The sequence below is a fragment of the Apus apus genome, chromosome 4 (genome assembly GCF_020740795.1).
Source record: "Apus apus isolate bApuApu2 chromosome 4, bApuApu2.pri.cur, whole genome shotgun sequence".
In the NCBI taxonomy this organism is placed as follows: Eukaryota; Metazoa; Chordata; class Aves; order Apodiformes; family Apodidae; genus Apus; species Apus apus.
In genome coordinates this window covers 109110393-109122835 of record NC_067285.1, presented here as the reverse complement: position 1 = coordinate 109122835, position 12443 = coordinate 109110393, and the positions used below count along the sequence as shown (strand labels likewise).

At 41.0% G+C, this 12443-nt stretch overlaps 1 protein-coding gene across 2 annotated transcripts in view; it reads left to right on the top strand.

The window, feature by feature from the left end:
• POLR1A (RNA polymerase I subunit A) overlaps positions 1-10197 on the top strand; it is a 34029-nt gene extending 23832 nt beyond the window's left edge. For both annotated transcript variants that reach the window (XM_051619527.1, XM_051619528.1), the window contains 8 exons: positions 693-850; positions 1927-2041; positions 2684-2794; positions 3210-3491; positions 4150-4350; positions 5103-5220; positions 6812-6976; positions 9510-10197. In XM_051619527.1, the coding sequence (XP_051475487.1) occupies positions 693-850; positions 1927-2041; positions 2684-2794; positions 3210-3491; positions 4150-4350; positions 5103-5220; positions 6812-6976; positions 9510-9610 (1251 nt within the window). In that variant the 3' untranslated portion in view covers positions 9611-10197. The remainder of the gene's footprint in view (positions 1-692; positions 851-1926; positions 2042-2683; positions 2795-3209; positions 3492-4149; positions 4351-5102; positions 5221-6811; positions 6977-9509) is intronic.
• The last annotated feature ends 2246 nt before the right edge of the window (positions 10198-12443 follow it).

The window sequence follows — 12443 nt, the reverse complement described above, 5'->3', positions numbered from 1 at the left end:
GTAGTATAATGACAGGGAGGATTTATGTTTGCTGCCACAGCCTTTTTCTCAAGCATTTTTTGTCAGTCTCTAAAATTGGAGGGATTTTGTTATGTCTTTAAGAGACAAGCTAATCTGGCTGTGACTGGCATAGTAGACACTTTTGTTTTTTTGTCCCCCACCCCTTCCTTAATCTCATACAAGTAGCTGTGCTCAATCAAAGCAAAGCGTATGACTCTGTGGAGATTAGTATATTGAAATCTGATGAGTCTGATATATTATGGGCTCCCTCTCTTCCTAGGAGTGCAGTCTTTCCTTTGCTCTCCTGCATGCCCTGCCCTCTTCTGTCTTACTCTTTCAAGTTGAAAGCAGTAGACATAGACTCACTTCTGCCCTGAAATACTGTCATGCTCAATGGTCAGTAAAATGAAGCTGTTGGCCCATTAAGAAGTGTGGCATTTTGTGAAGGAATGGGGTGAGAGGTGAGAGCTCTCTCATTATTCTCTAAATTAACTGTTGAGAGGAGTTTAAGCTAAAGAGAGTGCAACAGGGTAGAGACTTTTGCCCAGGAGCTACCACAAAGATTCTGGAAAAGTTTGCCAGTTAGTCCTGTGTAATTCCAGTCTCATATGGGAAGTGACTTAATGGAGTTGCAAGAAGTAAACGAAGTGTCTTGATCAAAGGGGTGACATTCCTGCTTGGGGCTTTTGTAGGTCTTGCAGAAAGTTGAGATAGAGGAATCCCTGCGTGTCAAGTGCCAGCAGAACAAGCATCGCCTCTACAAAATCAAATTCCATTTCTTGCCCCATGAATATTACCGAGAGGAGAAGTGTGTGAAGCCCAGGGACATCTTGCACTTCATGGAAACAAGGTGGGTCTGCTTTCAGGACTTTATTATTTGCTCTACTTTAGCCTTTCCATGGACTCTCAGGGTCACTGTATGTTGTTTATTGCTGCTGCTGTGGCTTTCAGAGCACCAGTGTCCTGCAGGTATAGCTGCAGAAGCATCTATTCAGTTGCTTTTAGTGTCTTGATTAAAGTTGTTAATCTGGCATGGGGACAGTGCAGAATCATATCAAGGCAGATCTTTCACATGTCTCTGGTATACTTGGAGAAGAGCCATAGAAGCAACATCCCATTCCTTATCTTTGAATGCTTAAGCATTCATTGCCAGCAAAAATGCTTGAATACTTTAGGTATTTCTTGGTGTTCTCATGGAACAGAACTAAACCTAAATTTTTTAAAGTTATTTTTAAAAAAGAAATAAATCAGAAAAGGCTGGCTTTTTTTTTTTTTTTTCCCTCCGTTTTTTTCCCCTGCTTCCTTCCCCGTGTCTGGCCACATTTGTGTAGCTAAAAGTAGAACATTTAGTGATAAGAGTCCATTGAAAGCTCTCTTTGTTTTGCAAAAAGGCTTCATTGATTTCTTCCTCCTTCAGGTCACATGAATTCATGCTGGGTTACTTTATTTAACAATTTTGTATGCATGTGGGTTTATTACTGGCTCCTCTTTGTTTTTTAAAGGATCTCTTCTGAAGGTCAATTTGATGTGCAGATTTTATATCCAGATGAGCTTGTGATTTTAATCTTTGGATGCATGGTTACATCTGAGGTTATAAGAGTCATGATACTAAACTTTTCATAGAATCACAGAATATGCTGAGCTGGAAGGGTCCCTTCAGGACCCTCGAGTCCAACTCCTGTCCCTGTGTAGGGCACCCCTAGAATCACACCATGTACCTGAGAGCTTTTTGATCCCTAAAGGAATGGGAAAGGGGCAAGATGAAAAGTTATTTACCTTGTTGTAGGAATACATTTGCATCCACCAGAAGATATGTCCTGTCGTGAGTTAACTGGCTTCTTAAGCAAAATAAATGAATTTTCGGACAACTTGGAATGACTGTGGTACTGCTGAGCTTTTGACCTTCTGGGTTGCTCTGCCTTTCAGGTTCTTCAAAATTTTTCTGGAAGCAATTAAAAGGAAGAGTGCAAAGATGGCATCTTTTGCTGAAGTCAGCACCCGGAAGGCAACTCAGAAAGATGTAGATGGTGACCAAGAGAAGGTAAAGGAAAACATTGCTTGAGAAACATCTCACTTCCTTGGCTTGTTTTTGAGAACCACGGTTTGGGAAAGCGTAGCATGTTTCAATGGGAACATGAATGTGTCAATACTGAGTTACTTCTGAAGTATTTTCTTTATGCATAAACTGTCTTTGCGTTCTCAGAAAATTAACAAGGAAATTAAAGTTATTGTGATTTAAAATCCTAGTTTACTTCAGAAATCTACTCTGAAATGAACTTATTTTAGCTGGAGTGGCATAAATGCATATTACTCTCCATAATCTTCCAGATCAATGTCCTGTTGCAGCAGTGGTTGTCAAAACTTCAGAGAAGATCCTTTTTTCAGTGAAAGGCTTTTGTATGTTCCTTCTGTCACTCCTCTCCCATCAAGGGCTGTCACAAAAGCAGGCTGGCAGCTTAAGTATCTTGTAGACTTTTGTCTTGTTTAATGTTAAAGTTATATTGAGTGCAAGGTCATTATTTCTCTATAGTAGTGGGTTTGTAGAAGTTAATTTGTCTTTGAAGGTAGAATATTGAACAACAGATCAGTAAATTGCAAATATGTGGTTAAAGCCTTTTGATGCAGCTGATGCTTCCTAGCAGTCAGCCTTATCATCTGGTCTGTCATGGATTTCTAAACACAGAATAGTCAGGAAGCTCCAGCAGAGGAAGAAGAGAATATTGTTGATGCAGAAGCTGATGAAGGGGATGGTGATGCTACAGAAGCAAAACGGAGGAAGAACCAGGAAGAAGAGGTAATGATTTTCCATGTTCACTACCTCAAAATGACTATTAAAGATGAGTTTCCATAATTTCAGCAAGAAAGCAAAGTAATTTAAAATTGTGAGGGAATACCTTCATCAGAGTTGGATTATGGGAAGAGCCTTTTTTGGAGGAAAAACTTAATTCTGCTACAGTCACAAGAACCTGTACCATCCCTGACTGTATCAAGGAATAATGGCAAGATTATAAATAAATAAAAAGTGAATCTGTTGTTTTATTTTCTTTGTAACAGAATTGCATTTTCATTGTGGCATAGGCAAGGTACTTGGAACTCAGCTATCAAGAATATTTATGAATAACAATGCTTCATGGTGTGCTTTGTATGGTGCTTCATGGTGTTTCTGTACATGTTCTGCCTCAGTTAAGGACAAGATGATTCCTTTGTAGGTTGATTATGAGAGTGAAGAAGAAAATGGGGAAGAAAACGTTGATGAGAATGTAGAAGATGAAGGGGCTGAATCGGAAAAAGAAGAAAGTACTCCTGGTGCTGAAGAAGATCAGAATGGAGCAGCTGGTGATGAATCTCAACAGCTTTCCTTTGTGTCTCAGACTAAAAAGGAGAAACATCGACTGCTTCAGTCAGCAGAGTGGAGAGTAAATGCTGTCCTGGACAGCCACCCATCCATACAGGATTACATGTTTGACACTGAAAATGAACTTTGGTGTGAGGTAAGATGGTGGTGCCTGGAAACCTCTGTGTGTGGTTGCACAATGATTGCATGTGGCTCCCATAACAAATGGTTCTTTTTAGTGGAGTGCTGCTGCTTTGTCTCTGCCATCTGCTATTAACGCAGAATAGTGGCACTACAGATGTAATTCTTGACGTAATTTTTAGTGACTTTTAACTTTCAGAGTGCCTGATGGATCTTCTTTTTAAAAACAAGCTTTTGAGAGGTTTATTGAGTTTTAATCTTTAACTATTTGATGCACCACTATGTAGCTCTTTTTTGATGCACCACTGTGCAGCTCTTGATGAGTAAAAGTGGTGTCTGGACTGTTGAAAAAGTCTGAACAGTAAAAAAAGTATAATCTGAAAAAAACCAAACAAAAACCCCGACAAACCCATGTCCCAAAAAAAGCCACCCAGCAAACCCCACTCAGTGTGAGTTCAGATATCTTGAAAGCACTCTGGGTGAATGATCATGGGATGGGGTGTTCACTTTTGCATCATGCAGCTCCAGTTCTAGTCAGACATAGTTATCTCCCTAAACACACAACGAGGGTAATTCCAGTTGTCTACCTTTTGCCTAAACAGAAGCAGGCAGGTTATTCAGCCCAGTGTTGAAGCTTCCTTACAGACCAACACCACGTTCTTTTCCCCCCTCAGGTTTCCCTGGCACTTCCACTGATGAAGGTGTACTTCGACCTGACCTCCTTGCTGGCCTCTCTGGCACGAGGCACAGTCATTCATGAAGTGAAGGGGATCACACGCTGCTTGCTGAATGAAACTGCCAATAAGCAAGGAGAGAAGGAACTTGTCCTGCATACTGAAGGGATAAACCTTGCTGAGCTCTTCAGATATGCTGATGTATGGAATCTATTTATAATCCCAAACTTTAATGATCTTCCGCGTTCTAGGTGGTGGGTGATCGGTGCAATTTACATTTATCAGGGGTGATGCCAAGTCTTCTCAGCTCTGAAGCTCTCTTTCTCCTCCTCTTCCCCCCTAGATGTGTTCAGAACTCAGCAGAGCTTTTTCTCAAGGGTAGCTTGCAAATCAGTTTTTGTGCAGCAGCCCAGTAGCAGCATGCCATGCTGCTGACTGTCTCTTCAAATGTTACTTGAGGGAGTTCTTCCACCAAAATGAATTGCAGTACTTGGAGATGAATAGTTCTGTCATGCCACCTAGTCCATACCCTACAATTTGAGGATTGTTTTATGCTACTTTCTCTTTAGTGCTTTTGCTAAAAGTTCTGGCTGACTGAGACAGACTGGGCCTTACATTTTGTTGCCTGGAGGACTTCAACATGTTTCTCTGCTGCTTGGGATGGATTTGTTGGTTGGTTGCTTTTTCTGATTTCAGATAATTTTCTTCTGTGAGTGAGTTTTGATTCCAGTACACTTATTCACATATAAAATGCTGTGATCACTAGCTTAAACATAAATTCCCAGAGTAATATTTGTCTCCATTTGACTCCCAAGTTGCTGCCTAGTTGTTCTGCAACAGTTGGTGCTGCTTAAGCTAATGAAAAATTGAGAAAAAATTGTATTATTTGAAGTTGCTTGGAAACCTGGAATATCTACTATCCTAACTTGTATCTGTGGCTTTTTTGCTTTCAGATTTTGGACCTGAACAGACTTTATTCCAATGATATTCATGCCATGGCTAAGAATTACGGAATTGAGTCTGCCCTGAGGGTGATTATAAAGGAAATAAAAGATGTATTTGCTGTTTATGGTAGGATTTCTGTGTATTTTTAAATATATAGTCTTTATTATCATGAAGATGGGAAAACCCAGCCACAGTGCTTACTAAGTTATGGTTTTACCTGATCTTTTAATTTCTGTGTGTATTTTAAGTTGCTCCTTTTCATAATTTTAATCACTATAGTGCCTTCTATGGAGCCTTCATTAGTTAATTGTTAGGTTCCACTTAATCAGTAGAAAATTCACTAGACAAGTTTAAATTTCCCCCCATTCACAGAGCTTTTCTATTCTTGTATATTTATTTTTTGCAAGCTGGAAGGTCCAGATGAATTAACTCTCACCATCTGAGGAACCTAACTGTGTTAGATGTGCATAGTGGCCCTGAGAAAAGGCTTAATCTTGCCTCATTCTACCTTTTAAATGGTGATAGGGTTCCCTTTGCAGTTGAGTTTATATCTTCCCAAAAATAGCTGTGCTGCATTGTCTGAATGTTCTTTCTACAGAGATTATTCAGAGAGCCCATTCTTAGGGAGTTTAGGGAAGATACCTGACTTCACAGGCATGTTGACTTTTTTTCTGAAGTGAGCTGAGTCTTTCTATGAGTTAAACTATTGAGAAGAGGGAAGATTAATACGGTAGGAATTCTAGCAACCAGTTATATCAAACAGATTTGCCAGCTGGAAACCCGGAGTGGCCTGACCTTCAAGTTGTTCAAGATCTGCTGGATAAATGTTGACAGAGCTGTTAATGATCCCCTGTTACTCTGACTCCACAAGCATTGTTTAAAAATAAGTGCTGTTTCTTTTTAGCCAAAATGGGGTTCTCTGTGGATGCCTAACATCATGCACAGAAAATACCAGAACCTTTCTGACTCTGAGAGTTGGGGTTGTTTAGCCTGGAGAAGACTCTGGGAGAACTTGGAGCAGCTTCCTGTGCTTGAAGGGGCTACAGGGAAGCTGGGGAGGGACTTTTAACAAGGTCTATTATCAATAGGATGAGGGGCAATGGTCTTAAACTAAAGCAGGGTAGATTTAGATTAGACATTAGGAAGAAGTTCTTTACTATGAGAGTCATGAGACACTGGAACATGTAGCCTAGAGGTGGGGGAGGCCCCATCCCTGGAGACATTCTAGGTCAGGCTTGATTGGTTCTGAGCAACCTGCTCTGGTCAGAGTTCCCTGCTCACTGCAGAGGGGTTAGACTAGATCACCTTTAAAGTTCCCCATTCTGTCATTCCGTGGTCCCTAGTAATGCAGGCCACCAGGTGAGGGGCCAGAGCTCTGTCCCGTCACAGATGGATGGATGTGTGATCCCCTTCTGCGTAAAGATGATGCAGACCTGACTGATTTTATGTAGAGAACCTCTGACACCTTACAGCACTCTTGACCTGTTGCTTTCCCTGGAGAGCTGCTGGTTTATATTTTTATGAGGTCTGCCTCTCTGGGATATTTGAGGGGAGCAGTTAAGCCAGCTACAGGAGGTGCAGCTGCCAGAAGAATGTTAATAGAGATGTTCTCCATGTTGATTAGATTCAGGGGGTTTAATTTAGGCCAGATTTATTTGAAAAGAAAAATACCTTAGCCCTTGAATGCTCTGATGATTGCTCTTTCTGGTGTCCTCAGGCATTGTGGTAGACCCTCGGCACCTTTCACTTGTGGCAGATTACATGTGTTTTGAAGGATTTTACAAACCACTGAATCGTTTTGGAATTCAGTCCAACTCCTCCCCTCTGCAACAGATGACATTTGAAACCAGCTACAAATTCCTGAAGGAGGCAACAATGATGGGTAAATGGTTTAGCTTGAACTATCTTGCTGCAGCATTTCACATATGCTTTGTTTTCATCCTAACTTTCCACTGTTTGGAGAAATGCATTATTGCATTAGAAAAAACATGCCAGAGGCTAAAATCTTAATTAAGCCCTTGCCCAGGAACATGTTCCAGATGTTTTAAATAAAATTCTGTCAGCTTAAATGAAGTCAGCTCCCACATGTTGTTTGTGGGGTTGGTGAATCCTTTCTTTAAGAATTAGGCATTTTTATAACAAGCCTTAAGATAGTTAAGATTAGTTATAGCAAAGCCTTTTTAAAGGACTACTAAATACACCTTTTCCTATCTCTGCCATTAAAATTGTGATCTCTGCTTTGTTTTCATGCCTCTGTTATCAAACTCCAATATTTTCCTGTCTTCTCTAACCTTGCTATTCAGAATTTTATTGTGAAAACAGCCCTCCTGCTTGTTACTTGGATTCTGATTTTTTTTTTTTTCCTGCTTTGTAGCACTTGACTATCTTTGCTTTTTCCCTCAAACACAGACAAGGGGTCAGACTTACCCGTCTAATGGTAGGTTTCTGGTGCCTTTTGAGATGCCCAGGAGTATTCTTTCTGCCCTCTAGTTGCTGGTTTGGGAGGAACAGAGATCACTTGTCTGCATGGATCATTTAAGGCATTTGAAATGACACTATTAATCTACATTTATGAGTCCTTTCCAAAAAACTTAAGCTTCAGGTCTGTCATTAGTTTGCTTGATCTCATGCTTTGAACACCAAATACATCTCCCTTTTGGAAAGTCTTGTTTTCTGCCACTTGCCAGTTGGATGCCTCCTTGGATGCTCCTGTTCTGCCTATTTTGGTGCCTGTTCCAAATGGGAAAAGCTCTCAACAGGATCTCTTTAGCTGCTGTCTTCAATGACCTTGCACAGATATTGGAGATCCATTTTATCACTGAATTCCCTTTTGCTAATGCTCTTTTATATGTTTTCTGGGAAGGTAATTGTGGTTTCAATTAATAGTACTGGTTACAAATTACTTAAACTCAAAGTCAGAAAGGAGAAGTGTAAATCAAGGGTGAAATGGAATAGAAAAGGATGTTACCTGCACAGTTGCACTCTTGCTGTGGTTTTACATTATATTCCATAATGACTTTGAAATAACCTAAGATTTTTGCCAAGTGAAACATAAATATAATTATGGATAATATTATGAATAAAGTCATGAAGTGCACACTGACAGAAGGGCACGGTGAATTGGCAGGAAAGCTGCACTGGTTACAAGTGGAGGGAGTTACTGATTTCACCACGATGGAAATCAAAGTCATCGTGTGGATTGCAGCAGTCTGGCTCTCATTTCCTTTAATGTAACTGATAACTTGATTGTACATTTAAAGAGATACTGCATGGGTGCCTGCTTATGGCTCTGATCAACAAGAAGGAAAAAGAAGGCACAGCTGAAGAAAGAAGTGGCATCAGGGTGCAGGTGTGACCCAGCAGGCTACTGAGCAGGGCTTAGTGTGCAGAGAGGCCACTGCATCAGAAGTGAGATCCCTTTGGCTGCTCACTCAAATAATACCCCTTTGTTAACACCATGTGAGCCAAGAGGACAGTTACGAGTGATTTGTTTAATGATCTAACAAAGGAGGGGGGTTTTTTCCCCTCAACTGACACACATTTAGGAGCAGCTGTTTCATTATTCAGCTGTAGCTGAGATCAGAGCCACAGGCACAAGCCACACACTGTGCTGTGGTGCAGCTCCTCCCCCTGTCCTCTCTGTGATAGCAAGTTCAGGGTGTTTTACTCAGTAGAATCAAGATGACCCGAACTTCATCAAAAGCTTAACAGCTCTTATTTCCAATCTTCCAACTGCTCGAATGACAAAATTCCAGCTTGCTGTAGTTAGAATGAATGAAAAAACAGCCTGGATGCTTATAAAAACAGTGAAAGCAAAACAGTGCTAGCCAGACATGTCATCTGGTGAGCTTTCACATTTCTCTGACACTATTTCGCTACAGTGAGTAACCACAAAATCAAAGGAATTCATGGAATGTCTCTCCAGTGAACAGTTCTCTTCGGATCTAGCCAGAAGGATTTAAAACCCACATCAAAAGGATTCACACTAACAAAGGAAAAAGGCAGCAATGAAAGGGGTATCTTTTTGGTTTTGCCTCACTGATGTATTTTTTTAGCAATCTATTTGATCAGCAAAATGTGTTCACTGAAAGGTCAAATCTGTGTTCTCTTAGAATTCAGAACATGTTGCCTTTTCATGCTGAATAGGGAGGGTTTAGTAATGTGTGGCCTAATTCTCTGCTTGCACAAAAAGATTGGGAAGAGATAATAGTTGTTTTAAGAGGAATAGGAAGTTTTGGACTCCTCTCAGAAACGCAGATTGAATCTGAGCAGTAGGTGGCAGCGCCTCTCTGAAAGCAGGGGGGGCTAAACTAGGTGACTTCTTACCTATAAACCAAAATGCTTTCTTTTCAGCACTGACCTTAGAAAGGACTTTGGAAACACGCTAACATGATTTTGTTTGAATTCTGTCACAGGTGCCCATGATGAGCTGCGATCTCCTTCTGCATGCCTGGTGGTTGGAAAAGTTGTTAAAGGAGGGACTGGTTTGTTTGACCTCAAGCAACCCCTCACATAGTGTTTTGGTGAGAGCTTGAGGATTCTGACTAAAATATTCATCACAGAATCGTTCTGCTTGGAAAAGACCTTTAAGATCATGGAGTCCAACCCTATCCCGAGAGATACATATGCTCTACACCTGTTCAAGAAGGGCTGCTGTTTTCCCTGTGCCAATAGGTTTGTTGATCTGGATACCTGATGAGCCTAATATATTTAATGAGAATGTCTGCACCTGTAGGAGTTATCCTTTGATCCAAAAAACCATTTATTTACTGGTCATTTATGTAAAATAATGAGATTATTGGCTTATATAGCAAAAAATAAACTACTGCCTGGGTCTCAAACAGGCCCTGCAGGAGCTGTGGCAGACAGAAGTCCAAGCAGAATCTGTTCTCCAGTGCCTACTCCTAAAACTTCTTTGTATGAAACAGGTCTCTGCATAAGTGAGACACCTGACATTTGATACAGGTTTATTCTTTAAGTGGCAATGTGAGCTGCTATACAAAAGACTCCTGTAAGAATTGCTGAAATCGAGTTTTTAAAAATATTTTTGCTTAAATATTCTGTACCCAAGAAGATATTTAATAAAGGACACTGAAAAAAAAACTTCTGAATGCCCTATTATGTGGCTGTGTTACTGAGAGAATTTTGTCCTGCAGCCAACAGTTATCACTTTGAGTCTGATAACTGTTACAAGTCACGTAGCCAAGAGCTGTTAACCACTCTTCAGAAATCAGACTTTCTTGTTGATACATTTGATTTTAATCAGAATGCAATGCATGCAAGTGGTTAAAATTCTTTGGAGTTTGCTCACTACCATCTAGGCAAGTTTTCTAACAGGTTTCAACCCCTGATCATTCTCAGTGGTAGCTCTAAGCCCTGTGGAAAAGTGCCAGAGCTCACTTAGCCAGCTGAGAAGCTCCTGATTCCATTGGAGCTGTGCTAACAGGGATCAGATCAGGTGGTGGGAGATGTTGGCTTTGGACTGTGAAAGAGCCTCTGTGGAGTATCTTGATGGAGTCCATTCTGCCTCAGCCCCTTAAATCTGTGTCAGATGGACTGCACATTGTGCTGAAGCTTAACAAATGCATTAGGCTGGTAGCTCTCCAGTTTCACTTGGCAAATCTTCCTTGGAAGATTTCCTTGTGTCTTTTTCCAGTCGTAGCATGTGCTATGGTTTGCTCAAAAACATGTAATTCTGTGAACAACTGTGAAAGAATCACTTGGATACAGTTTCACAAATGGTTAGATGGGAAAGAACAAACGTAGTAACAAAAAGACTTTTGATTTCAGGCTACAGTTGATAATTGTTACAGAGCATTGGCTGAGAATGGCCTGTACCCTAAGAGCTATTCACAGTCCTGCAGTGAAGAGCATCTGTGCCACATTTTCTATCTGGAGATGTGGCATCCTTCAGTCCTCTGTAGAGTTTGACCCAAATAACTCATTCATCCAGGTGTTCATATCACTCCTCTGTGAAGCTCAAGAGGTCACTTTGATTGTGTCATGATAATTGTCCTTACAGTTATGGGGCCATGAAATACAGGAGAACTTGCTAGTCTTCTATTTTGGCATAAGAAATCCACATACAAATTCTGCATATTTGAAATGTGTACATGAAATTATGTTGTGCTGCAGCTGAAAAGAGGGAGGGAGAGTCTCATGAGCAACCTGATGGCCTTTTCTAGGCACCAGCTTGCTTTTCTGTTGCTCTCAAAGGCCCTGAGGCCAGAGTTGCCTGTAGCAATCCTTCTGGCAGGGAGTGGTGGGGCAGCAGTTAGGGTGGCAATGAGGGGAGGATGCTGAAGGAGCAGAGCAGGAAAATGCCTCAATATTACATAGTCTTGCTTTGAGAAAATACACTGAAATGTCTGTCCTTTGCTTTACACCACCTTGTGTGTCCACAGGTGCTGTTTCTTGCTCCCTGCAGAATCAGCTGTGCAGGAAATGGTGATGAATTCAGTAGGTGGTTTGTCAGCCCTGCTTCCAGGTTACCTAATACTGATGGTTCTTTAAATAGACCCATTTGGAAAATGTGCTCTGGCTGTGGCAGGGAGAGCCAACATCCTCTTTCAGTTTTGAGTTGTCTTTAAAATTTAGACAATGGGCCAGGATCTGAAAAAAAAACCCTGTTCTGTAGAGAAAGAACTGTAGAGGAAGTCCCTAACATGACAGTTCAGATCCTACCTCATGTTTGCTTAGGAAAACTAAGTTCATGGACAAAAGTGATGGGGGAGGAGTCTGTGTCTGCAAGGCTGGAGAATGGTACATATTTTGGCATATAAATGTGCTTAATTTATACTGTGAAGAAGAGGCACTAGAGGCAGCAATTACTCTGTAGCCTAAGCAGGTTGGCTCATGGTTGGGATCATCTAAACTGCCCTTTCTGAGAGGGGTGGAGTTTTGGTTTGCTTAAAGTTCACATGTGCAGAAAATGCAGGTAGAAGAAACATCCTGCTCCCTGTGATCAGAAGACTTGTTTCTTTTCGCTCAACACTTTGCTCTGTGCAGCTAGATCTTCTGTGTTTTGAAGTGTCTTTGTTTCCTTCCAATGATTCCTGTCACTCTGTGGTTCTTTTTGAGGCTGTGAACTACCTACTCCCTAAACACAGTCTGGGAGAAGGCTGCAATATTGGATGGGGCTCTTGCTGCTTTTGTAATTATGCAAAACAGACAAGTGCAGTCAGTTTTGGCATAAAGGACCTCAGAGAGCTGGCAGTAGATGTGATTTCATAAAGAAGAAGAGATCATGATTGAAAGGCCAGAAGACCAGGCTAGAAAGCCCTTTTGGAGTGTGAGCATCGAGCTTTGCAAATATTTAAATGAGATGGGAATTAATAACTGGGACTTCC